The sequence below is a fragment of the Diceros bicornis genome, chromosome 35, assembly GCF_020826845.1.
Source record: "Diceros bicornis minor isolate mBicDic1 chromosome 35, mDicBic1.mat.cur, whole genome shotgun sequence".
NCBI classification, from domain to species: domain Eukaryota; kingdom Metazoa; phylum Chordata; class Mammalia; order Perissodactyla; family Rhinocerotidae; genus Diceros; species Diceros bicornis.
This window is the reverse complement of record NC_080774.1, coordinates 8,564,233-8,587,254: the sequence shown is the minus strand read 5'-3', so window position 1 is coordinate 8,587,254 and position 23,022 is coordinate 8,564,233. Positions and strand designations below refer to the sequence as shown.

The window sequence follows — 23,022 nt, the reverse complement described above, 5'->3', positions numbered from 1 at the left end:
AGGATTTTCGCTGGAGCTCTCCAGAAAGAGGAATGCTCTTTCTTTTCTTTTTTTTTTTTTTTTTTAAATTTTATTTATTTTTTCCCCCAAAGCCCCAGTAGATAGTTGTATGTCATAGCTGCCCTTCCTTCTAGTTGCTGTATGTGGGACGCGGCCTCAGCATGGCTGGAGAAGTGGTGCGTCGGTGCGCGCCCAGGATCCTAACCCGGGCCGCCAGCAGCGGAGTACACGCACTTAACCGCTAAGCCACAGGGCCGGCCCAGGAATGCTCTTTCTATTGAGGTTGGTAAACTGATAGCCAAGTAGCCTGGAGCTGCTGGTGACCAACCCTCTTGGGCAGGAAACCAATTCAGGAAAACAGAGCTGAGAGATGGAAAGACAGATTCCTATTTGAATCCCTGTATCTAGCTAAGCCCAAAGCCAAATGTACCCCACTCCTCATCTACATGATCCAATGGATTCACTGTTTAAGCCAGTTTGAACTAGATTTTTGCTGTTTTCAACCAAAAGGACCCTAACACAAGCACAGAACTCAACATCTCCGGCAGGTCCAAACCTACCTTCCCAGAGAAGATCTTCCGGGTCTCCGAGAGTGACTCGGGTGCCATGAAGGCGGGCGTGCCCACAGTGTTAGAGAGAAGCGCATCACTGCCCTTGAACTCATTGCTCACACCAAAGTCGGCAATCTTGATGTGCCCATCTTCTCCCACCAGCAGGTTGGAAGGTTTGATGTCCCGGTGGATGATCTTCTGGTAGTGTACTGGGGGCAGGGTAGACAATGGATGAGAGAGAGGGGATAGGAAGATCATGTGAGGAGCTCCACACGGCCCACACAGCCCAGAGACACAGGCATGGACCTCTCTGCTCTCCCATAGCCCCAGACCCTTCCCAGCCTTCCCTCCCAAACCTGCTGGACACCCACAGCTCTGAGGGATAAGGGGGAAAGGGTGTCTTTAAGGAAGTTCCTTGTCCTCAAAAATGAGGAATAAAACACCAACTGCCAAGACCCATTATTAACTGCCTGCTATAGTCGGTGTGAAGGTGCATGGAGAGTTTTCATTGAGCTTGGCTCCCAGCTAGAAGCCTCAAGACTTGTGACAGTCAAACATATTTTCACTTACTAATGCCAACACTCAACGTATTCACCAAACCAACAAGGACTGGAACAGGCAGGTTTGAAGTGTGAACACACAGCAGGATTGGGGTCTTGGCTAAGTGTTCCTGCCTGAATGTCAGCCCATGGCAGAGGACGATCCTATGGTCTGGAAGAGCCAACTGCATCTCCGTGGTGATGATGATGATGGAGATGATGATATTAGTAACAGGAGCAGCAGCACCCTTTGTTCAGTGTCCAGTCCGCAGCCTAGCCCTGTGTTAAGTGCTCCCCATTTACCCCACTTAAATCTCATAACAATCCGATGTGATGGGCAAGGGTAAGAGTCAAAATGTTTAACAAACAGATGCAGAAAGGACACCTGCCAATCAGAACTACTGACATGTACTGGCTGATTTCAGCCCTGGTGAGAGAGACTCTATTCCCATTTTACAGGTGAGGAAACTAAGGTTCCAGGAGATTAACAGGATCCTCATCCCAGGGTTGTTGGGAGAAATAAGGGACAATGCAAATAAAGCTGCCAACAGTGACTGGTACACATAGAAAATGCTGGATAAACAGTGACTATAGTTATTGCTCTTAATTTTTCTGTGTGGCAGAAAGAAGGGTGTCTGCTCGCCAGGGTCACGGCCCCAGCAGGGCTCTCTGCAGCCATCCATGACTCTGTATCTCAGACAATTCTGTTTCCCTCCCACCTTCTTGCGCTCCAGGAGGGAAACAAGAAACTTTCCACTTTCCACCCACTACCTGGGAATGCTAACCACCCTGAGGTGAGTCCTCCCACAGGCCCTGCTTACAGTACTCGATGCCCTTGATCAGATCCTGGAAGTAGAAACGGGCCTGATCTTCAGAGAGCGGTTTGAGGGTGGGCACTTCCATCACAGGCCTGAAAGGTTGACACACGTATGAAAAGCAAACCAGGCACACCGGCCTTTGCCCTCTCTCACCGGCAAAGCCCAGTGGCATCTGGCTGGGCTTTGCAACTCAAGAAGCTTCGGGCATCAAGCCCACCGGAAGCTGGGACACTCACCCTTGGTTGACCAGTTCAAACACTGTAGGGAAGAGAAGGGGGCAAACTGTCACATTGAGAAATCCGTCTTCCTTCCCATCCTCCCCACCTCACAACTGCCCCTAGAAACACCAAGAAGCACAGAAACTAATGGGGCTGGGGAGAGAAACAGTCCACCAAACCAAAGCCACTCAAGGTCCTGCTTTTCTAAGTTCCCATCAGGAGGCTAGGGGTCAGAGATTTCTGGTGTCCCTGGGACCCCAGCCTGGCTGTACTTCTAGTCCTCAAAACAGCTGAAAACCCTCCAGCCAGAGCAAAGAAAGCAGGGAGACAGAAGACAGGTAGAGACAGTCACGGGCTCCTTTCATCTCTCTACTCGTACCTTGGAGGTTCCAGGGATATGACTGATGCTAAACTATGTCCTCTTAGTCACGCCCAGGTCCTGAGCCACCTTATGCCAAAGAACAGGTCTAAGGGGACACAACCCAAATGTCCATTTACTTAGGCACAAGTAGCCCTAGCAGTCTCCAGAATCCTAGAGAAGTTTCGATTCAAGAAACATCAAGAACAGGTTTCAACAGCCTCTCCCACATTCTCCCAGCTGCCAGGTGGTGTCAGGCCACACACCAAGAAAGCCTGGATAATATTGTTCCAACTCTTCAACGCTCAGTGCTCAGCTGGCCCTCGGACCCTTTCCCGTGACTCTCAATCCAAACCAAGACTTGGAGCTAGAGGTGGGGGTGGAGATTTCCCACCACCTCAAAAGCCACCTCATCCCATCCCTCTGAAACAGGCCCTTCTTGACTCACACCCACACACAACACGCAAATGCCTCACACCGTGCCAGCTTCTTCCTAGCCCTGTGTATGTGGGGAACCCCCACCAACAACCATCAAGTATTAGATAAACTGTGTTCAGGGAATGCAGTTTTTCTGTTGTTGGCGTTTTTTGTTGGTTTTTGCATTTTTAAAAATTGAGGTGAAATCTTCATAACATAAAATTAACTATTTTAAAGTACATAATTCAGTGGTATTTAGTATTCACAATGTTATGCAACCATCACCTCTATCTAGTTCCAGAACATTTTCATCCTCCCAAAAACAAACCCATTAGCAGTCACTTCCCATACCTTCTCCCCCAGCCCCTGGCCACCACTAATCTGATTTCTGTCTCTATGGATTTGCCTATTCTGGACATTTCATATAAATGGAATCATGCAACCTGTGACCTTTTGTGACTGACTTTTTCACTTAGTATAATGTTTTCAAGGTTCATTCATGTTGTATCGTGGATCAGTACCTGATTCCTTTTTATGGCTGAATCACATTCCATTGTGTGGATATGCCACGTTTTGTTTATCTACTCATCAGCCAATGAACATTTGGGTTGTTTCCACATTTTGGCTGTTGTGAATAGTGCTGCTATGAATATGTGTACAGCATTCATATACGAGTATTTATGTGGATATCTGTTTTCAGGTTTTAGTTACACACCTAGGAGTGGAATTGCTGAGTCTAGGGTCATAGTTATTTTAATTCTGTTCTGCTTGGACAAACATAACTGGGAATATGCAGCTGTACTTTAGGAAGTGAAAAAATAACGCCGTGGATTTCAAAATCCACTGGAGAATAACTTCAGAGTTGTCTGTTGTTCTGGAATCATCTACCCACATTGGAGTTTCCTATGGAAGAAATCAAAGGGTTGTTTCAAAGCTCTCCAGGGGCTGAGGTGGAGGAGGAGAAAGAGCTGGCTGCTCAGACAAGAAGAAGGCTTACAGGTTCTGACCAGGAACTTGACTCCCCTGGGGCCCCTCCCTGTCTTCAGGTCCATCAACCATTGCTGGGCAAACCCAAGCTAGGGCAGATCTGCCATGGCTTCGGGCTGTGGTTAGCAGCAAAGGCGACAGTGCTGAGGGAAAGGCTTCCACAGATAGGAGCACCGGTCCCCTCTGCTCCAGCCTTTCCTGCCTGGGTTATGGAAGTCTGAACTCTCGAGAGCTGCTTCATGAATTTCTGCACCTTCCTCCCACTCACCCAAGCATCATAAGTCAGTTGGTTTGGGGGAAGTTGGCCTGTGGAAACAGGTCTATTTTCAGTCACTAACAGTTTAACCTCTCCTGGGGCTGAGTGGTGGGTGGGAAGTTTTTAACTTCTAGAAATACTGATCATGATCTCTAACCTTTTAGGGTCAGACCTGCAGCTGCAGGACCCTCGCTGATACCTGCTGCCAGCCTCACGCAGTACCCTGTCTGTGCTCGCCACACATGGCTGTGACTGGAAAGATTTTCAAAACCACTGGAATCACAAACCAAAAGTCCACACGCCTCCTTTCCACACGGCCACCTTGAGAACAGAAAAACTGTGAAGCTGCCTCATTCAAATGGCTTAGGAAACTCCCCTTTGGAGCTTGGGTCATTGTCTTTTTTTTTTGCTGAAGAAGATTTGCCCTGAGCTAACATCCATTGCCAATCCTCTTTTTTTTTTTTTTTTTGGTGAGGAAGATTCGCCCTAAGCTAACTCCCGTTGGCAATCTTCCTCTTTTTTTTTGTTTGAGGAAGATGAGCCCTGAGCTAACATCTGTGCCAATCTTCCTCTATTTTGTACATGGGTCTCTGCCACAGCATGGCTTGACAAGTGGTGTAGGTCCACACCTGGATCCAAACCCACGAACCCGGGCTGCCAAAGTGGAGCATGTGGAACTTTAACCCCTTGGCCCCAGGCTGGCCCCTTGGTTCATGTTCTTTTTATACTCATTCAACTCCTCTGCTCAAAACCCACCAATGGCTCCCTTCTCGCTCAGTAAAAGGCAAAATCTTACAATGGTGTAAAGTGCCCTCTACCACCCGGTCCCCATTGTCCTGCACAAACGTCCCCTCAGTGAGGCATCTCGATGAGCCACTCTATTTCCCAATCCCCCAACCTGGAACTCCTGGCCCCCCGACCCTGCTCAGGTTTGCTTTTTTCCATGGTGTCATCCCCTTTGAAGCCTATGCGTAATATGCAGGTACTGAGTGTCTGTCTGTCCTCACAACAGCAATATAGTACTCTGAGGGCAGGGAGCTTTGAGTTTCGTTCCCTGAAGAACCTACAAGGTCCAACAAACTGTAATGTTTGTTGAATGAACCAACAAACTCCTCAGAAACAGCCCAAAGCCATGCAGTCAGGTCTGGAGCTCCAAGTGAGCCAATTACACTGGGGATGCCATTCTGGGCCAAAAACTATCTTTCACATTTTGTGATTTCCGCTGTATTTCTCCAAACTTCTCTCATTTGCCCACCATGTTTATAATCTGGCCATATCTATATACCATGTAAATTATTATTTGTTTTACATTTTTCTTTAAATCAACTCAGTTTTTAAATTTTTAGCCTTATCCTAGGTAATGAAATCATGAGTTTAGTTTGCTGGTTATAGTTTTTCCTATACAATGGTAAATTAAATCTAAAAAAATTTTTTTAATGTTTGTCCATGTCCTACTTAAAATAATCTCATAGATTTAAAGGGGTGATGGTACCACATTTTGAGAAATATTGCAATTCTGTAACGTTCACATTTTTATAATAAACGTTTCTGGCTCTCAAAATTTTTAAAAAGTTAACATATCTGATATTATTTATTGTGTAGCTTCTAAATTGTTTCTAAAGGAAAGTTTTAAAAGTTCTAACATTTGAATATGGACTGCACACTAGATGCTCTCAAAGAACTGGCATTAACTTTTTCAGAAGTGATAATGGTATTGCGGTCCTGTAGGAGAATGTCCTTATTATGAGATGCACACTGAGTGTTTAGGGGCTTAAGTGTCAAGACATCTGCTACTTTACTTTTAGATGGTTCAGCAAAAAACACAGAGAAATGGACGGGTGGGTGGCTAGACTGATAAAGCAAATACGACAAAAAGTTACTAACTGTTGAATCTGGGTGGTAGGTATACAGGTATTCATCGTACTATTCTTTCAACTTTTCTGTAGGCTTAACATTTTTCATAATAAAAACCTGGGAGGAAAATAAAATGTCCTACACAACAGCATCCTCAGAATTGAACCACAGCAAGTATTTTAGGGGAAACTGAGTTCTGAGCTCTATTTGCAAACCAGACCCATTACTTTATGATCAATCACTCCTTGTGCAGCAAGGGACCATCCCCTTGCTCATCCAGGAGACTTCTGGATTCCAGCCTGACCTTGGCCACGCCTGTTTCCCTCATCTCCTTGATACCCTCCTGCTGTCATCTGTACCTGCTCGAAATGCACAGGCTTGTCTGAATGCCCACCCAAGCCAGACATTACCAGCACATGTGGCCTGTCGATCAGGCATTCCTGGACCCGACAGTCTGCTGTCCAGTTTTAAATTAGCCCTGCCCTTCCTCCCCTCGTCAGCACTTATGCTGAGAGCTGACTGAGGGCTGCCCCAAGTCCTCATCATTTTAAAAAAATGAGGTCTCTGAGGACACGTCTGAGTCCTTCCATTTCCATGTGAGTGCCAACACTCCAAATGCCCCACCATGGCCTCCCAGACCCTCCACCCTCATCCCCACCTTCTCTCCCTGGTTTACTCTCTCCAGCCACATTTTTCTCACACATGTTAAGCTCTCACCAGCCTCAGGGCCTTTGCACCTGCAGTTCCCTCTGCCTAGAATGCTCTTCTCCAGATTTAACAGGGCTGTATCCTTGACATTCAGGTGCTGAATGGTCACCTCTTATCTGAAGTGGCCCCTCCATCCCTCTCTCTCACATCACCCAGTTTCATCTTCCTCAGAGCTTCTATCTGAAGTTGATTATCCAGTTTATTTACTTGTTGATTATCTGTCTTCCCTGGCTAGAATGCCAGCTTCATAAAAGCAGAGGCCTTGTCTTTCTGACTCATCACTGCATCCTTAGTGCCTAGAACGGTGCCCGGCACACAGTAGGTGCTCAATAAATGTTTGCAAATGAATAGGACATCCAGACAAAGTTCCAGCAAGAATTCCCTCCACCTCCTGCTTCAAACCAGAGGTAGGGCCTTCTCTGTGGTTCACTGTGGGGCCCAGCTGGAGCAGGAAAGGGGAAGCTATCCTTGGTGGGAGATGCCAGGGGCAGAGGATGCCTTGAGAGGACCCCTGGGCTTTGGCAGGCACAGCTGCCAGAGCGAGGGTGGCAGAAGGCAAGGGCTCTCTTACCCATGTACAGATGGTCCTCATTGGGGTCATCCAGGACCTGTTGGCAAGCCACATGGAACAGGCGGGAGACAAGGAGCAGGGGAGAGGAAAAGAGAGAAAAGATATGAGCAGGGAGGAAGCAGCATCCACATGACTGCATTTGCCAACGGGAGGGCTGCGCTCTCCACTGTTTTTTCTAGTTAAGACGAAAGGCACTGGAAAAAACCCAGAGTGTGCAATCCAAATGGCCATCTGGAAAACAAGCACCTTCTAGCCCAATCCTCAAGGGTCCAAAACACCCAGAAAGGAGGTTACAAAAGGGAAGGGACAATTTCCTCCCTTGGCAAATGTCTCAGCTTACATAAGAATCCCACTGTCTCCTAAGAGACAACGGACTGATCCTCAGAGTGAAAATTCAAGCCCTGTCTGGGCTCTTCTGACTCCTCCATGAAGCGCCCCCATTACCTGCTGCCCCAGGAAGTGACGCCTCCCTGTCGGGAACTGCCACCGCACTTTCCCCCTTTCCTTCCTCATGGCCCTCCTGCTTCCATTTTATCCCTATTTCTACCTTTCTCCCTCTCTCCAAAGGGCAGGGAGCAGGCAGTCTCCACCTGGTTGCCTCTGTGGTCCCCTGTACAGGACAAGGCACATGGCAGGAGCTCGGGAAATGTCTGATGAATGAACAGACAGGCGGGCAAACGGTCTTGTTGGGTGGAGAGGTCAGATGCCACAGGGCAGTGGGGAAAAGGGAGAGCCCGCCAGGACCCAGAGCCACTTGCTAACCAAGTGCCTTTGGGCTTCGTCTAAGATGGCCGACTCAAGCATCAGCGAGTTGAGAGTGTGAAACTCCGAGTGACAGGTGGAGATGGCCTGCAGCCACCATCTCTCTTGTTTACGGAGAAACAACGGCAGGCTCCTTGGCTAGACTGGTCCTCCCGTCTCTTCCCACATCACATTCGCCTTCCCCAGCCACCCAAGATCTACAGGACAAGAGCCCTGAGAAAGGGATGCACTCTAGGCAGAGGCCGGGGGCAGCCAACCTGGAGCTCTGATCCCTACGCCCTGCCCTGTGGGGGGAGTCAGACCCAGGGCCTGGCCCACCTAGAGCTCTACACCTGATGGGCCTCAGGCAAGGCATGGCTGCTAAGCCTCGCATCTACCAAAGGCAGGGACATAACCCCCAAATAGAGGCCTCCAGCCCTGTGCACATGCTGTTCCTTCCCATGATGCCCTTCCCTGTTCCTTCTCTGTCTTCTCCATCCAGGGAACAACCAGGGTCATCTCAAACATCACTTCCCCTGAGAAGCCTTCCGCAGCCCCTTCAGGCTGGGTTGGCTGCTCCCACTCCGTACGCCCACAGAACTTTGAACATATGTCCAATAAAGTACTTTATCACATGCAGTTTACAAGTCCTTGTCATCTAGACCAGAGGTGCGCCAAACGTGTTCTGGGGACTTCTGGGGGTCCCCGAGATGCTTTCAAGGAGTCCACAAGATCAAAACTATTTTCACTCTAAAACTAAGACAATATTTGCCTTTTTCACTCTCCTTCTCTACTAGTATACAGCGGTTTCCCAGAAACCACGTGACATGTGATGACACAACAGGATGAAGGCAGAAGCAGACATGAGAATCCAGCCATCTTCTCTCAAGCCAAACATTAACAACAACAAATTTGCAAACATGTAAATTCTAGGCCATTCTTTTCACTATATTTTTTGTTTCAGAATATAGTTATTTTTCATAAAAATATCACTTATGTTAATATGTAGCAGGATTATTGTTTTTAAGTGAACTAATAAATAACGTTTAGATTTCTCAGTTTTAAACTCTAATGTGGTAAATATTAATAAATGTAACCCAAATAAGCAAAAGCTTTTTGGGGTCTTCAATGATTTTTAAGAGCACAAAGGGGTCCTGAGACCAAGTGTGAGAACTGCTGATCTAGAGCAGGGGTTGGCAAACTACAGCGTGCACGCCCAATACGGCCCTCTGCCTGTTTTTGTAAATAAAGCTTTATTGGAACACAGCTACGCCCACTTGTTTACATGTGCGTGGCTGCTTTTGTGCTACAACTACACATATGTGTAGTAGGAAAAGGACCAGCTCCAAAGAGACAGAACTGGGTGAAGGCCAAGCCTCAGTATCCCTCTGACCCTCAGTTTCTTCATCTGTAAAACAGGAGTAATAAATAGTCTTAGGGAGGGGTAAGGATTACATGAAATAACAGGGATGAAGGAGCCTGGAGCAATAACCACTACTCAGCCCCACAAGAGGCTGTGTGAGGTGACATGGCTCTCCCCGGAACTCGCAGTGTGGCATTTTGTTAACAACAGAGCCAGGGCTGGACCATCACCAACCCCCCCTCCCTCCTCCGCGTCCCCCCACCTCACCTCCACCAGCTTCACCACGTTGGGGTGGTCCAGCTTCTTGAGGATGGCGATTTCCTGGTACACCTGCTCAATGGGGCCCCTGGGCTGGATGCAGCCCCCCGGGGCTGGCCGGGTGCCTCGGGGTGGGGGGCGACCTGGAGGAGACATGAACCATCCCAGGGTCAGGGCAGAGAGACTTTCCCCCGCAGACGGCAGATGCAGGTGGGACAACCAAAGGGGAAGGGTCTCAGCAGGGCTGGAGTGGCTGATGCTACCTGGGGCTTTACACAGCCTTTTTCTCACCTGTCTCCTCTGCTGCTGGAAATCAGTGAGGCCAGAGACCCAGCCCCGCTGCTCAGCTGTCTGTGAATCCCCTCCTTCCCATCCCATGCCCTAGGCCACACTGAAAATCAGGAGTTCACTGAGGTATGGGGAAAAGAAGTCTGGGGTCTGGCTCAGCAATCTCAACATCCCAGGGTGAGCTGATCACTTCCCCTCTTTGGGGCTCAGTTTTCCCACTCCATAAGATGGACAAAAACATTACCCCTCACCTCCTTAACTCATGGAACTAGCAGAGAGATAAAACGAGGTCAGGGATAGGAAAAGACATAAGAGTCAGTGAGAGGAAAAACAAAAGACTATGCCAAAAGGGAGAGGCAATCAGTTCCCTCCTTGGCCCTGCAGTGACTAAGAGTCAAAAGGTCACAGTGACGGAAAGGCCCATAGTCAAGACACTTATTATGTCACACACTACATGTAAGTGAGGATCTAACTGTGATTAACAGAACCGAATGGAGATGTGTCAGCCTTGGAAAAGTCAAAGCAAAGGTGCAGGTGTCAGAAGTGGGATATGAAAGGAGGAAAGACAAGTTCAAAGGAAAGACACTCGCTACACCTGCTGGAACAAGGAGGAAAGTGACAGGTGTAGTAACAACAGAGGAGCTAAGCGTCACAGTATCATGTCATTGCCTGGCTGGGGAAAGGAAGGTAAGGAGTGGTTTAAGCTGTCCTCAGAGGAAGTCAGAAGTAAATGCCAAAAACTGATAAATCAAGAAACAATGGCACAAGGATATTATCTGGCTCAGAGGTTGGATAAGCAGGATAAACCAGGGTCCTGGTGCCAGGATGGGGTTTATGTTTTTCCTTATTGACTTTCTCTTTTTGGCCCAAGCCCCCATTTTGCCCAGCATTGCTGCCAGGGAGCTCACACTGGAGCAGCCTCTGATATGATCACCTACAGGTCTATCACTCGACCACACACAGTAATCACCAGCTGCTAAAGTGGGGGCTGCCTGTAGGGAGAGGGAGGAGTATAGCAACAAACTTGTTCTCCATTCTAAGTCCTCCTGTTTTTTTCCTTTTTTTGTAGATATAAGTGAAATGCCTTGTGATATTTAAATTTTTTTAATTCACCATTTTAAAATGTGTAATTCAATGGTTTTTAGTACATTCACAAGGTTGTGCAACCATCACCACTATATAATTCAAGTACATTTTCATGGCCTCCCCTAAAAACCCCATACCCTATTCGCAGTCACCCCCACTCCCTTTTACTCCCAGCCCATTGAAACCACTAATCGGCTGTCTCTATGGATTTATCTATTCCGGACACTTCACATAAGTGGAATCATACAATATGTGATCTTTTGTGTCTAGCTTCTTTCACTAAGCATAATGATCTCAAGGTCATCTGTGTTGTAGCATGTGTCAATACTTCATTCCTTTTTATGGCCGAATAATATTCCATTGGATAGATAGACCACCTTTTGTTTATCCATTCATCCACTGACAAACATGTGGGTGGTTTCCAAACTTTTTGGCTATTATGAATAGTGCTGCTATGAACATTCACATACAAGCTTTTGTGTGAACATGTGTTTTCAGCTCTCTTGGGTATATATACCTAGGAGTAGATTTGCTAGGTCATATGGTAACTCCATGTTTAACTTTTTGAGGAACTGTCAAACTGTTTTCCTTGAATGGATTTTTTGACTTGATATCTATATTACTTTAATAAATATTTTTTAATGAAAATGAATAAAAATCCTCAGCAGGAGGCCCAGCGCTGTCTTCGGGGCGTCCACCCAGGGCACTCTCTGCAGGAGACACCACCCAGTGGGATCTCTTCTGTCTTGCCTCAGCCCCTGCACCTAAGAACAAAGGCCCTGGCCCACCAAACTCACGTGGAAAGCCCGCCTGTCGTATCAGCTTCTTTTTGGACAGCACCTTCATCGCCTGTAGGAGAAAAAACCCGCAACCCGGTTAAAATGGAGAGAAGGGTGGAGGAAGAGCTCCCTCCACGCCTAGGCCTGCCCGAGGACTTGGTGCCCTGGCAGCCTCAAGACAATGTAGCGAGCACCTCGTCATCCGAGCGGGTCAAGCAGCTACAGGCTGTGTGGAAGCTGAACTCCCGGGGTCCCTCTAGCCCTGAGGTGCTTCCAAGGTTCCAGGTCATCTCTCCCAGCTGGGAGACCCCAAGCCTTGGGACTCGCTACCACTGACTCAAGACACGAGTGAGCTGCAGTGATGGGCGAGGGAGGGGTATGACTGGCTGTTTTACATACGGGGAAACCGAGGTTCAGCAGTTATGTCACTTGCCCAAGAACACACAGTTGGCACGTGGGACAGCCAGGATTTGAACCCACACTGGATTGACCCCAAAGCCTCAGCTATAAGGACAGTTTGTCTCGCTACTGCCCGCTTTGCGGTGTGATGGAGGATGCAGAAACGCCAGCCCAGAGTAAGGATATGAGACATTGCTGAATTTACTCATTTTCTTCCTGAGCCAATCACTTTACCTCCCCACTTCCCCATGTGTAAAACGGGAGCACCACTTCCTTCCTAATGCACAAAATGAACATGACCTAAGAATAAAACGATACAGCAGCTAAGAAAACCTTTCAGGAAGCCAAGTGTTGGAAAGGAGGCTTTTTCTTTGGACAAGGATGGGGGCGGGGAGGGGGATGTGGATACTCACATAGTAGGTATTGTCATTTTCATTGTAGGCCAACTTGACCACGCCATAGGAGCCCTGGATAAAGGGAGATGCCCGTGACATACTATCCAGAAGTTATGATCTGCAAAATGAGGACCCTAATACAGAGGTTGCAAACCAGCCAAATTCAGGCCAAATCTGCCCTGAAATTGTATTTTGTTGGACCTGCAGTTTTTACAAAGTTTGAGTTAGTTGCCAATGTTTAAAAACAGAAAGATTGAATATAAAAATCCAGACTCCCAGCTCCTTTCGAAAAAATCGTAATATCGGGCTGTATGGAGCCCTCGTGTCCATATGTTAACGGTTCGCCATAGTTCTCACCACTCCCTATTGTCTCATACCTAGCCCGCTTCACTCATTTATATCACTCACTGGTTCTCTACTGGCATTTGAGTTTTTGACCCCTGCTATGATACTGCTCAGGGGCTGAAACAAAAGCAAAAACAGATGTGAGAGTACCAGAGGGGGGAAAAAAACTAACACTAATTAGGGGGGATGTAACCACCACGAGGATGATATGGGATTTCTCTAAACTTTCTGAGCTTTTGCAGAAACATATTAAGACATTACATTACAATGTAAAAACAAAACAAATGGACCATTAATGACAAAACTCTCCCCCACAGCCTGTCTCCAGTACTCAGCTCCTACTCCCAGCCCTAGCGGGTTCCCTCCATAGTATCTGAGAGGCCTTGATAGCTGTGGAAAGCCAGCCTGGCTCCTGGCATACTTACCTTTCCAATTTCATCCTTCAGTGTGTACTGATTCAGCTGTACACAATCCTGAAAAGCAAGTAGAAACGTATAGAGCGTGCACTGTAAGTCTGCAGCTAGACACATTTTCCGCAAACTAAACAAAGACATGTAACCAGGACCCAAATGAAGGAAGAGAACATTTCCAGCTCCCCAGAAGCACCTCCCAGTCACTGGCCCCTCTCCACAGTGACCACTATCCTGGCTTCTAACAGCTCAGTTTTTGTACATTGTAAAAATGTAGTCATACAGTATGTACTCTTTTAAAACCCACTTTTTTAAAGGTTGTTCCTATTTTTAAAAGTTAATTTGAAATTAAACAAGTAATCTATGACTATATTGTTCTGTAAAAATGTAAGGTAATACAACAAGAGAAAATCTGTGTGATCTTGGGACAGACAAAGGTTTCTGAGATAATACACAAAAAGTACAAAACATAAAAGGAAACCAATGATAAACTGAACTTCAACAAAATTAAAACTTTTGCTTCTCAAGACACTATTAAGAAAACAAAAGGCCAACTACAGACTGAAAGAAACTATCTGTAACACATATATCAGACAAAAGACTAGAATCCAGAATACATAAAGAACTCTTACAACAAATTAATGAGAAGACAATCCAATTAAAAAATGGGCAAAAGATTTGGAAAGATACTTCTCCAAAGAAGATATACAAATGATCAATAAGCACATGAAAAGAAGTTCAACATCATTAATCTCGGGGAAATGTAAATTAAAACCACGCCCATTAGATCAGCTAAAATCAAGAAGACTGACCAAACCAAGTGTTGTCAGAATGTAGGGCATATAGAACCTTCATACACTGCTGGTGGGAATTTAAAATGGTACAGCCTCTTTGGAAAACAGTTGGGCAGTTTCTTAACAAACACCCACCATACCACCCAGCCACTCTACTCCTAGGTATTTACCCAAGAAAAATGAAAGCATGTGTCCATGCAAAGACTTGTATACAAATGTTCGCAACAGCTTTATTTGTACTAGTCAAAAACTGGAAACAACTCAAATCAACACGCGAATGGATAAACAAAACTGTGGCACATCCGTACAATGGAATACTGTTTAGCAATAAAAAGGACTAAACTACTGGTTTACGCAACAACATGAATAAATCTCAAAATCATTATGCTGTGAAAGAAGCTAAGCTAAAAATGGGTACATACTAAATGATTGCACTTATGTAAAATTCTAGAACTTGTAAACTAATCTATTAAAAAGCAGATCAGTGGTTACCTGGGAAAGGGGAAAGTGGGGGGAGGGACGCATTTTGGGTGTGCTGGAAACGCCTGCAATCTTCACTGGGGTGATGGTTTTGCAGATGTATACATACATCAAAACTGATCACACTGTACATTTGAAATACGTGCAGTTTACTTCAATTATACCTCAATGTAGTTAGGGGGAAAATAATACAAGAAGGAACACTGGGAAAAGAAACACGAGAGAAAACAAAACTTCAAATGTGACAGATAAGCCCAACATTTCCCCTAACTGCCCCTCCCAATTCTAACCCTCCCCCCAAACCTTGCTATCAGTTTGCTGTATAAAGGTCCAGGACTTGTTCTAGGTAAACGCACGCATACATGCCCCTGTGGACAGCCCAGAGTACTGTTTTGGGTTTGGAGAGGCATAAACGGTGTCACAGTAAATCATTTCTCCACTCCCTTTTCTCACTCAACAACATCCCTAGAGACAGCTCCATGTCGGAACGTGCACACGGAGCAGGTCCGCGTGTCTCTGCTGTCCAGCACCCCATGGCTCGCAGAACCCGCCCCTCACTGGTGGACATTTTAGGTTGTTCCCAATGCTTCTCTCCAGTGTTACTTTCATTCCCTGAGTCCTAGAGGAATGTGACAGGCAGAGGGCAACCCTGCGGAGCTGTCCTGAGGGGGTCTCACTGCGTCCTATTCCAACCCCCACACACTGCTGAATTCATCTTCCGAGAGTCCACTCTGACCACGTCAGCTCCAGCTCCCTGCTGCTTCCAGAGTCAAGTCCTGACTCCACAGCCTGGCCTTCGAGGCCATCTAAAGCTCTGACCTCAGCAGAGTCACCTAGTTGCCCACCAAATACCAGTCTCCCGTTTCTTCCTTATAAATGGAACTCCGGGTGGTAATGTTCCACCGGCTAGAAGAGTGCATTTCACAGCCTCTCTTACAGCTTGGGGTGGCCATGTGACTGTGTTCCAGCTAGTAGGAGGTAGGCAGAAGTATTTGGGTAGATCTTCCAGGAAAGAAGACTGACTCAGGAGGCAGACACTTTTTGCCCTTCTTCCCTGCTCCTTCTTCTTGCGTGGAATGGAGCTGTGAAGGCTAGAGCCACAGCAGCCATCTTGAGACCATGAAGCTAATCAGTCCTGAATGCCTAGCTCCAGATTTATTTTACATGATAAATAAGCCCTACTGTGTTAAAGCCACTGTTGTTGGGGGGGGGGGTCCTCTATTTCCCTAAGCTGACTCAATTCTAATTGATATAAACCCAATCTCTCCCTCCAGCTCTGTTGCCACAGTGGCCCCTATTATGGGCCCCATACTCCAGCTAACTGACCTGGACCTAGCTGCCCTTCCCCCTATATCATGCCTTCTACCTCTGGGCCTTTGCTCACACTGTGCACTCTCCCTGCAGTGAATTCTCTGTTTACCCATCCCTAACTATGAAAATTCTACCTAGCCCTCAAAATGCAGTTAAACATCAGTCCCCTAAGAAAACCATTCCTGATTTCCAGGCTACTCCCAAGTAAACTCATTCATTCCTTCAACAAATATTTCTGAGCTCCTACTATGCACCAGGCACCTCACTAGGCGTGGGTGATGGTGGCAGACAAGACTATTCCTACAGAGCTCACATCCTAGCTAGGGGAAGACAGGCAGCACTTAACTTACACACACGGATAATCAGACAGTGAAGGAAAGTCAACAGGGCAACAAGCTAGAGGGGGCTGGGGGCCGAGGGCTGCTTAGAGAGGGTGGTCCGAGAGGCCTTTTGGAGGAGGTGACATCTGAGTTGAGACTTGCGCATCAGATGGAGGTGGCCTTGCAAAGGTGGGGGAGGATGCAAGGAGAGCGGACAGCAAGAGTGAAGACTAACAGAGGGGATGAGCGTGGATATCTGAGCAGTATAAACAAGTGGGGATGGACCAAGCTCTGCGAGTCGGCAGCAGAAAGGCAGGAGAAGGGGCAGGGGCGGATCGCGTGGGGCCCTGTGAACCCTGACGGGGATGTGAGTTCTAACCTCCCTCCCAGAAGTTTATGGAAAGGAGCCAATGAGAAATGCACACACAGTGCTGAGTGCAGTGCCCGGTGCACACCCAGCCACAGGGGCCACGCGGGTAGGCCCGAAGGCCTCTCACTGACCCGCCATCCCCACTCCAGGGCCCCCAGCACAAGTCCCAACCGCCAGCACCTGCATCTCCTGGCTGGAGGCTCTCTCTGGCTCCGCAGCCGCTCTGCCCACACTCAGGGCAGGTCCCCGGCCAGCAGCCCTCACCAGTGACTGCGGGAGCCGCTGTACAAGGCCCCGCTCCCTCGGCCCTCAGGTGGGATAACTCTGGGGCTCATGTTCTACGCTGTCAAACAGGGTTCCCGAGAGATGGAGCCCCAGCTGCCCATGGCGGTAACTGACTCCATCGCGCACCCTCTGTTGACTTCTTCCGGATTTCCTGGGGTCACCTCCCAAATCAACTGGCTGCACTGGAACCCTTCCCGGGGAGCCCAGCCCCGCACGGGGACGCGCGGGCAGCGCGCCAGGGCCGCCGGCTCACGCACCTGCATGCCGGTGATGGAGACGTGGTGGGACTCCACCGTGGGCCGCCGGGGCAGCCGCGGCGACGACTGCGGGGAGCCGACCGGCGAGGAGGGCAGGGCGGGGTGCGCGCAGCGTCCATTCGCGTCCAACTGGGACCGCTCCTGCAGGGAGAGCTTGCGACCCGAGAGGTGGGGCCGGGCCTGGGACCCGGAGGCGTCGAGGGGGACCTCTTGGCCATCGGCCTCCAGGGCCCGGGCCCGGGCCAGGCCACGGTCTACGGCACAGCCCGGCTCACACTCGGTGACCACGATGAAGGACTCCATGCCCAGGCGGATGCTCAGGGTCGAGAGGCCCCGCAGGGCCTCACAGGGCTTCTGGCCTTCGCTGCTGCTGCCCCCGCCCCCCAGCTCATCCTGGGGGGCGGCCCGGTCACTGCTAGGCTGGCTAGAGACGCATGATGACATGGTGCATGCGCCGGCCTCACCCAGCGCGGACACACCGGGGCACTCCCATCCGGCAGCCGCGCCACCTGCAGAGAGAGGAGGGCTCAGTCGCCCCAGCCTGCGGCAGGGCCAGGGAAGGGGCCGCTCCTGCTGCCCAGGCTGGCGCCCCAGTTCTGCCTCCAGTCTCGTCCTAAAAAGAATCTTGCAAAACGCCATGTGATCTGATCTCAGTCTATACAGAAGAGCATACTCTAACTTCCTTATTTTAAAAGCCCCTCCTCACACTTAACAAGAATTCCCGGGGACTCCGAGCGGTGTAGCTGTCAAGCGCTCGCGCTCCGCTTTGGTGGCCCAGGGTTACTGGGTTCAGACCCCTGACATGTACCGATGCACTGCTTGGCAAGCCATGCTGTGGCAGCATCCCATATAAAGTAGAGGAAGATGGGCACAGATGTTAGCTCGGGACCAATCTTCCTCAGCAAAAAAAAAAAAAAAATCCAAACAATTCCTGTAGGAACCAAGCAAGAGAAAACCCCAAAACACAGCCCCCACACTGCCTACAGAGGCAGCAGCTACTCTCAGCTCAAGCCAATTGCTGGTAAGCAGGGATTCCGACCTAGTATTGCCTGGTTTTCCCTTCCCCACCCCCCCAGAGAAGCCCTAAACTGAGAATGTTAGGTGATATTTCTTGATTGTTTTTTTTAAATTAGCAATTAATTCAAATGTTTTTAAATGCTGAGCAGGCCAAATGAAATACTTCCACACGGCGACCTCTGGGCTGCATCACTTCACAATGGCAATGACCCAGACAGCACTTCACAGTTTACAAGACATCTTCTACACATCAACATAATCTTACAAGCACCTGGGGCTGTTGGTTTGCTATTATACCCCAATTTTGTAAATGGGGAAACCGAGGCTTGAGAGAAAGGAATTTGTCCAAGGACTCCTAATGCAAAGTCCACACGCACAGCAGTCTGGTCTCCTGGCCTGGCCTCAGGCCAATGATTCCCAACTGAGGAGTGCGGTGGGGTCGGGGTCACATCAGAGGAAGGCCAGGGGCCCGAGAGTGTGAGCCAGGGCAGTTTGTGTTGTCTGAGGAGCCGGGCTCGACATCTATTATCTAATGTTTTCCTGGTTCAGCCCTGAGCTGGTGCCCGCCAGACGTAAAGCAAACATGAGGTCGAAAAGGCTGACGTCAAATAGCTGTGTGGTTCCTCAAAAAATTAAACAGAGAGTCACCATGTGACCCAGCAATTCTGTTCCTGGGTATACATCCAAATAGCACTATTCACAATAGCCAAAAGGGGAAACAACCTACACGTCCATCACCAGATGAATGGATAGGCAAAATGTGGTCCACCCACACAATGGAATATGATTCAGCCATAAAAAGGAATGAGATACTGACACCTGCTACAACATGGATGAACCTCAAAAACGTCACACTAAGTGAAGGAAGCCAGACCCAAAAGGTCACATATGTTTGATTCTGTTTATATGAAGCTTCTAGAATAGGCAAGTCCATAGAGACAGAAAGTAGATTAGTTGTTGCATAAGACTGGGGAGACGTTGAGGGGGAAGGGGCAGTGACTGCTAATGGGTACAGAGTTTCCTTTCGGGGTGATGAAAATGTTCTGGAACTAGATAAAGGTAGTGGGTGCACAACACTGTGAATGTACTAAATGTCTCTGAATTGTACATTTTTAAATGGTTAATTTTATGTTATGTGAATTAAAAAAAAAAAAAAAAGACTGACTCACTCCCTTAGACTGTCAACTCCTTCCGTCTCTGGGACACAACATTAACCTTTGGTTCATGTGTTTGACAAATTCTGCTGGACAAATGTCACAGGTGCCACTGGAACTCAGGGAGTACATCTGTGGATGTGGATGGTGGCGGCTCTGTGCTGATCGCCCACATCACGAAGATGCCAGGAAAGCACTGGGTGCTGAGTAGAGAGATTTTATGAATGAATAAAATTATATCTCTTGATGACACTGGGTGGCAGTGAGGGAGTAGAGAGGAAGATACAGATGGGAGCAGAAAGCCAGTCTCCCCAGGGACCTGGTTGAGGGGCAAAGAAATGCCACTCGCCCTCTTGGGACAGTCCTACAAGAAGTATTTATGGAACAGCTTCTACATCAGGCAATCTGCACAGTGATGTAGGCAGATGGGGTCCCTGCTCTCGTGAAGCAGAGAAAGACCAATGGGAAAGGCACCAAGAAATAACTACAGCGTCCCCACCTGGACATGGGCACAATTTATGAACACAGAGTTCACTGTAAAGAAATGACCGAGAGGGGCCGGCCCAGTGGCGCAAGCAGTTAAGTGCGCGTGCTCTGCTGCGGCGGGCCGGGGTTAGCAGGTTCAGATCCCAGGTGCGCACCAACGCACCGCTTGGCAAGCCACGCTGTGGCGGCGTCCCATATAAAGTGGAGGAAGATGGGCACAGATGTTAGCCCAGGACCAGTGTTCCTCAGCAAAAAAGAGGAGGATTGGCAGATGTTAGCTCAGGGCTGATCTTCCTCACAAAAAAAAAAAAAAGCAAAAGAAAAAGAAAAGAAATGACAAAGAACCCAACTGTGTGACAAGATGCCCAGCCTCGAGTATAGTAAGAGAAGTGCAAATTCAAACTACAATGAAATGCTTTGGTGGGTTCTCAAAAACTTAAATGTAGAATTATCATTTGACCCAGCAATTCCTCCCCTAGGTATATGTCCAAAAGAATTGAAAGCAGTGATTCAAGCAGATACTTATACATCCACGTCCACAGCAGCCTTACTCACAACAGCCAAAAAGTGGAAACAACCCAAGTGTCCATCAACGGATGAATGGATAAACAGAACATGGTGTATCCACAGAATAGAATATTATTCAGCCATAAAAAGGAATAAAATTCTGACACATGCCACAACATGGATGAGCCTTGAAAACGTGCTAAGTGAAACAAGCCAGATATTAAAGGACAAATATCGTATGATTTCACTTATATGAGGTATCTAGAATAGGAAAATTCATAGAGACAGAAAGTTTAGAATAGAGGTTAGCAGGGGCTGGGGTAGACGGGGATGGGGAGTCATTGTTTAAGGGGTAGAGAGTTTCTGTTTGGGGTGATGAAAAAGTTCTGGAAATAGTGGCGACAGCTACACAACATTGTGAATGTGGTTAATGCCACTGAATTGTAAACCTAAAAATGGTTAAAATGGTAAATTTTGTTACATATATTTTACCAAATTAAGAAAATAATAATAAAACTACAATAAAATATCTTTTTTTTCAACTATCAGACTGGCAAAGACAAAAATATATACAATAATAGCACAATTTTGGTGAGGCTATGGGGAGTATGAATGGCACCATCCTTATGAAAGGAAATTCACCAATCTCTAACATAATTCCAAATGCACACATCTTTGACTTAGCAATTCCACGCCTGAGTATTTATCCTACGGACAATTTCATACGTAAAAAATGATGTATGGGGCCGGCCCCGTGGCTTAGCGGTTAAGTGCGCGCGCTCCGCTGCCGGCGGCCCAGGTTCGGATCCCGGGCACACACCGACGCACCGCTTCTCCAGCCATGCTGAGGCCGCGTCCCACATACAGCAACTAGAAGGATGTGCAGCTATGACATACAACTATCTACTGGGGCTTTGGGGGAAAAAATAAATAAAATTATTAAAAAAAAAAAATGATGTATGCACGAGATTATTTTGGTAGTGTGGTTTGAAATGACCATCCACAGGGGACTGAGTAAATAAAATGAGGTACATGGATCCCTGGAGAAAACCATGCATTTATTTGAAAAGAGGTGACTCTATCCTAACGTGAATTAGCTCCAAGACACATTGTTACATGGAAAATAATTAAGTATTAGTATGCTGCTGTCAACATGGGCGGGGAAAACCATACATGTGTACACAGTTGCATATGCATACCATATTTCTCTGAAAGGTACACAAGAAAATGGTAACAGCCGCCTCAAGAGAAAATAACTGCAAGTGGGAAGACAGGGTGGGAGGAACTTACTTTCACTGTATTTACTTGTATTTTTTTTTTGTGAGGGAGAGCAGCCCTGAGCTAACATCCGATGCTGATCCTCCCCCCGGTTTTTTTTTTTTTCCCAAGGAAGATTGGCCCTGAGCTAACATCCGTGCCCATCTTCCTCTACTTTATATGGGACGCCGCCACAGCAGGGCGTGACAAGCAGTGAGTTGGTGCACGCCCGGCATCTGAACCCTCCAACCCTGGGCCACCAAAGCGGAGCGTGTGCCCTTAACTGGGTCGGCCACCGGGTTGGCCCCTCCTTGTACTTTTGTACCATGTGCAAATAGTAACTATTCAGAAAGGAACTTTTAAAAGAAAGAAAATAACTGTAACCATTAGAGAGTGGGTCCCATCTCCTAATCCTCTATCCCACCTTACCGTGTCTGAGAAAGAAATCCATGACTGTGTTCCTGTCTTGGCTTCACTATCAGTGAAAGAATACAAGCCAAGTTCAATGTTCTCTGTGGCCCCGCTGCTGTGACTTTATATAACCTTTTTATGATCCTACCCCCTAGGAGGGGAAAAGCCAGGCCCCTGAAGTATGAGCGCTTGGGCCCTCAGTGAACAAGTGACTTAGCCTTTCTCAGCCTCAGTTTTCTCATCTATAAAATGGGCGCTCACCAGGTAGTCATGAGGATTAAATGAGCTAAGCACTCAATATCATGCCCGGTGCATGATTAAGTGCTAAAAAAGCTACTCTTTCAACAAATACCTACTGAATGTGGACTACCTGCTGGGCTGTGTTCCAGAATGTTCTTTCTTCCTCCTGCCTCCCCAAGGGCAGGGGAGCTGCTCCAGTGGCCCATCCTCCCTCCCAGAGCCACAGAGGGAGGGAGGATGTTCTGACAAGGCTACAGAGTTCCTGAAAAGAAAACTAGTCTGGCAGCACCCGAGAAAGTTAATGGAGAATTTTTTTTCTTGCCAACAGAAAAACAATTGCTTATCAATCTCCACTCCAGGCCAAGGACATCAAGCCATCCACCCCCAGCAAAGCTGCTTTTAATCAGTCTCCTTGACAAGCTGGCGTCTGGCCCAGGCCTTGGCCCTTGACGTCTGGAGGAGGGGAGAGGAGAAATCCGCTGGCTGGGATGAAGGTAGGGCCCTCTGTGCTGGAGGGGCAGGTGGGGACCTCTGTGCTGGAGGGGCAGGTGTGTCCAGGTCTCAAGAAAGAGAATCCCAGGGGACACCGACCTCAGAGCCTCAAGGCCACCTGGAGGCCACTGGTCTGCAGCAAGGCCTGGCAGGCAAGGTCTCAGCCATTCAGCCTGATGGAAGATCTTTCGCCACTGACCACCTCGGAGTGGAGTCTCAGCCAGCGTTCGGAACTGTTTTGGAGTCACAGACTCTATGAGGTCACAGGCCCTTTAAGGACCTGATGAAAGCTACCAATAC

The 23,022-nt window shown here is 48.0% G+C and overlaps 1 protein-coding gene across 4 annotated transcripts in view; it reads right to left on the bottom strand.

Annotated features, from left to right (window-relative positions):
- CAMKK2 (calcium/calmodulin dependent protein kinase kinase 2) overlaps positions 1–23,022 on the bottom strand; it is a 48,588-nt gene that overhangs the window by 15,950 nt on the left and 9,616 nt on the right. For all 4 annotated transcript variants that reach the window (XM_058531388.1, XM_058531390.1, XM_058531389.1 and 1 more), the window contains 9 exons: positions 17,159–17,667; positions 13,357–13,404; positions 12,605–12,658; positions 11,811–11,862; positions 9,649–9,782; positions 7,278–7,314; positions 2,145–2,166; positions 1,912–2,000; positions 561–760 (listed from right to left, as the gene is read on the bottom strand). In XM_058531388.1, the coding sequence (XP_058387371.1) occupies positions 561–760; positions 1,912–2,000; positions 2,145–2,166; positions 7,278–7,314; positions 9,649–9,782; positions 11,811–11,862; positions 12,605–12,658; positions 13,357–13,404; positions 17,159–17,602 (1,080 nt within the window). In that variant the 5' untranslated portion in view covers positions 17,603–17,667. Of the gene's footprint in view, positions 1–560; positions 761–1,911; positions 2,001–2,144; positions 2,167–7,277; positions 7,315–9,648; positions 9,783–11,810; positions 11,863–12,604; positions 12,659–13,356; positions 13,405–17,158; positions 17,668–23,022 lie in introns of those variants that run through there.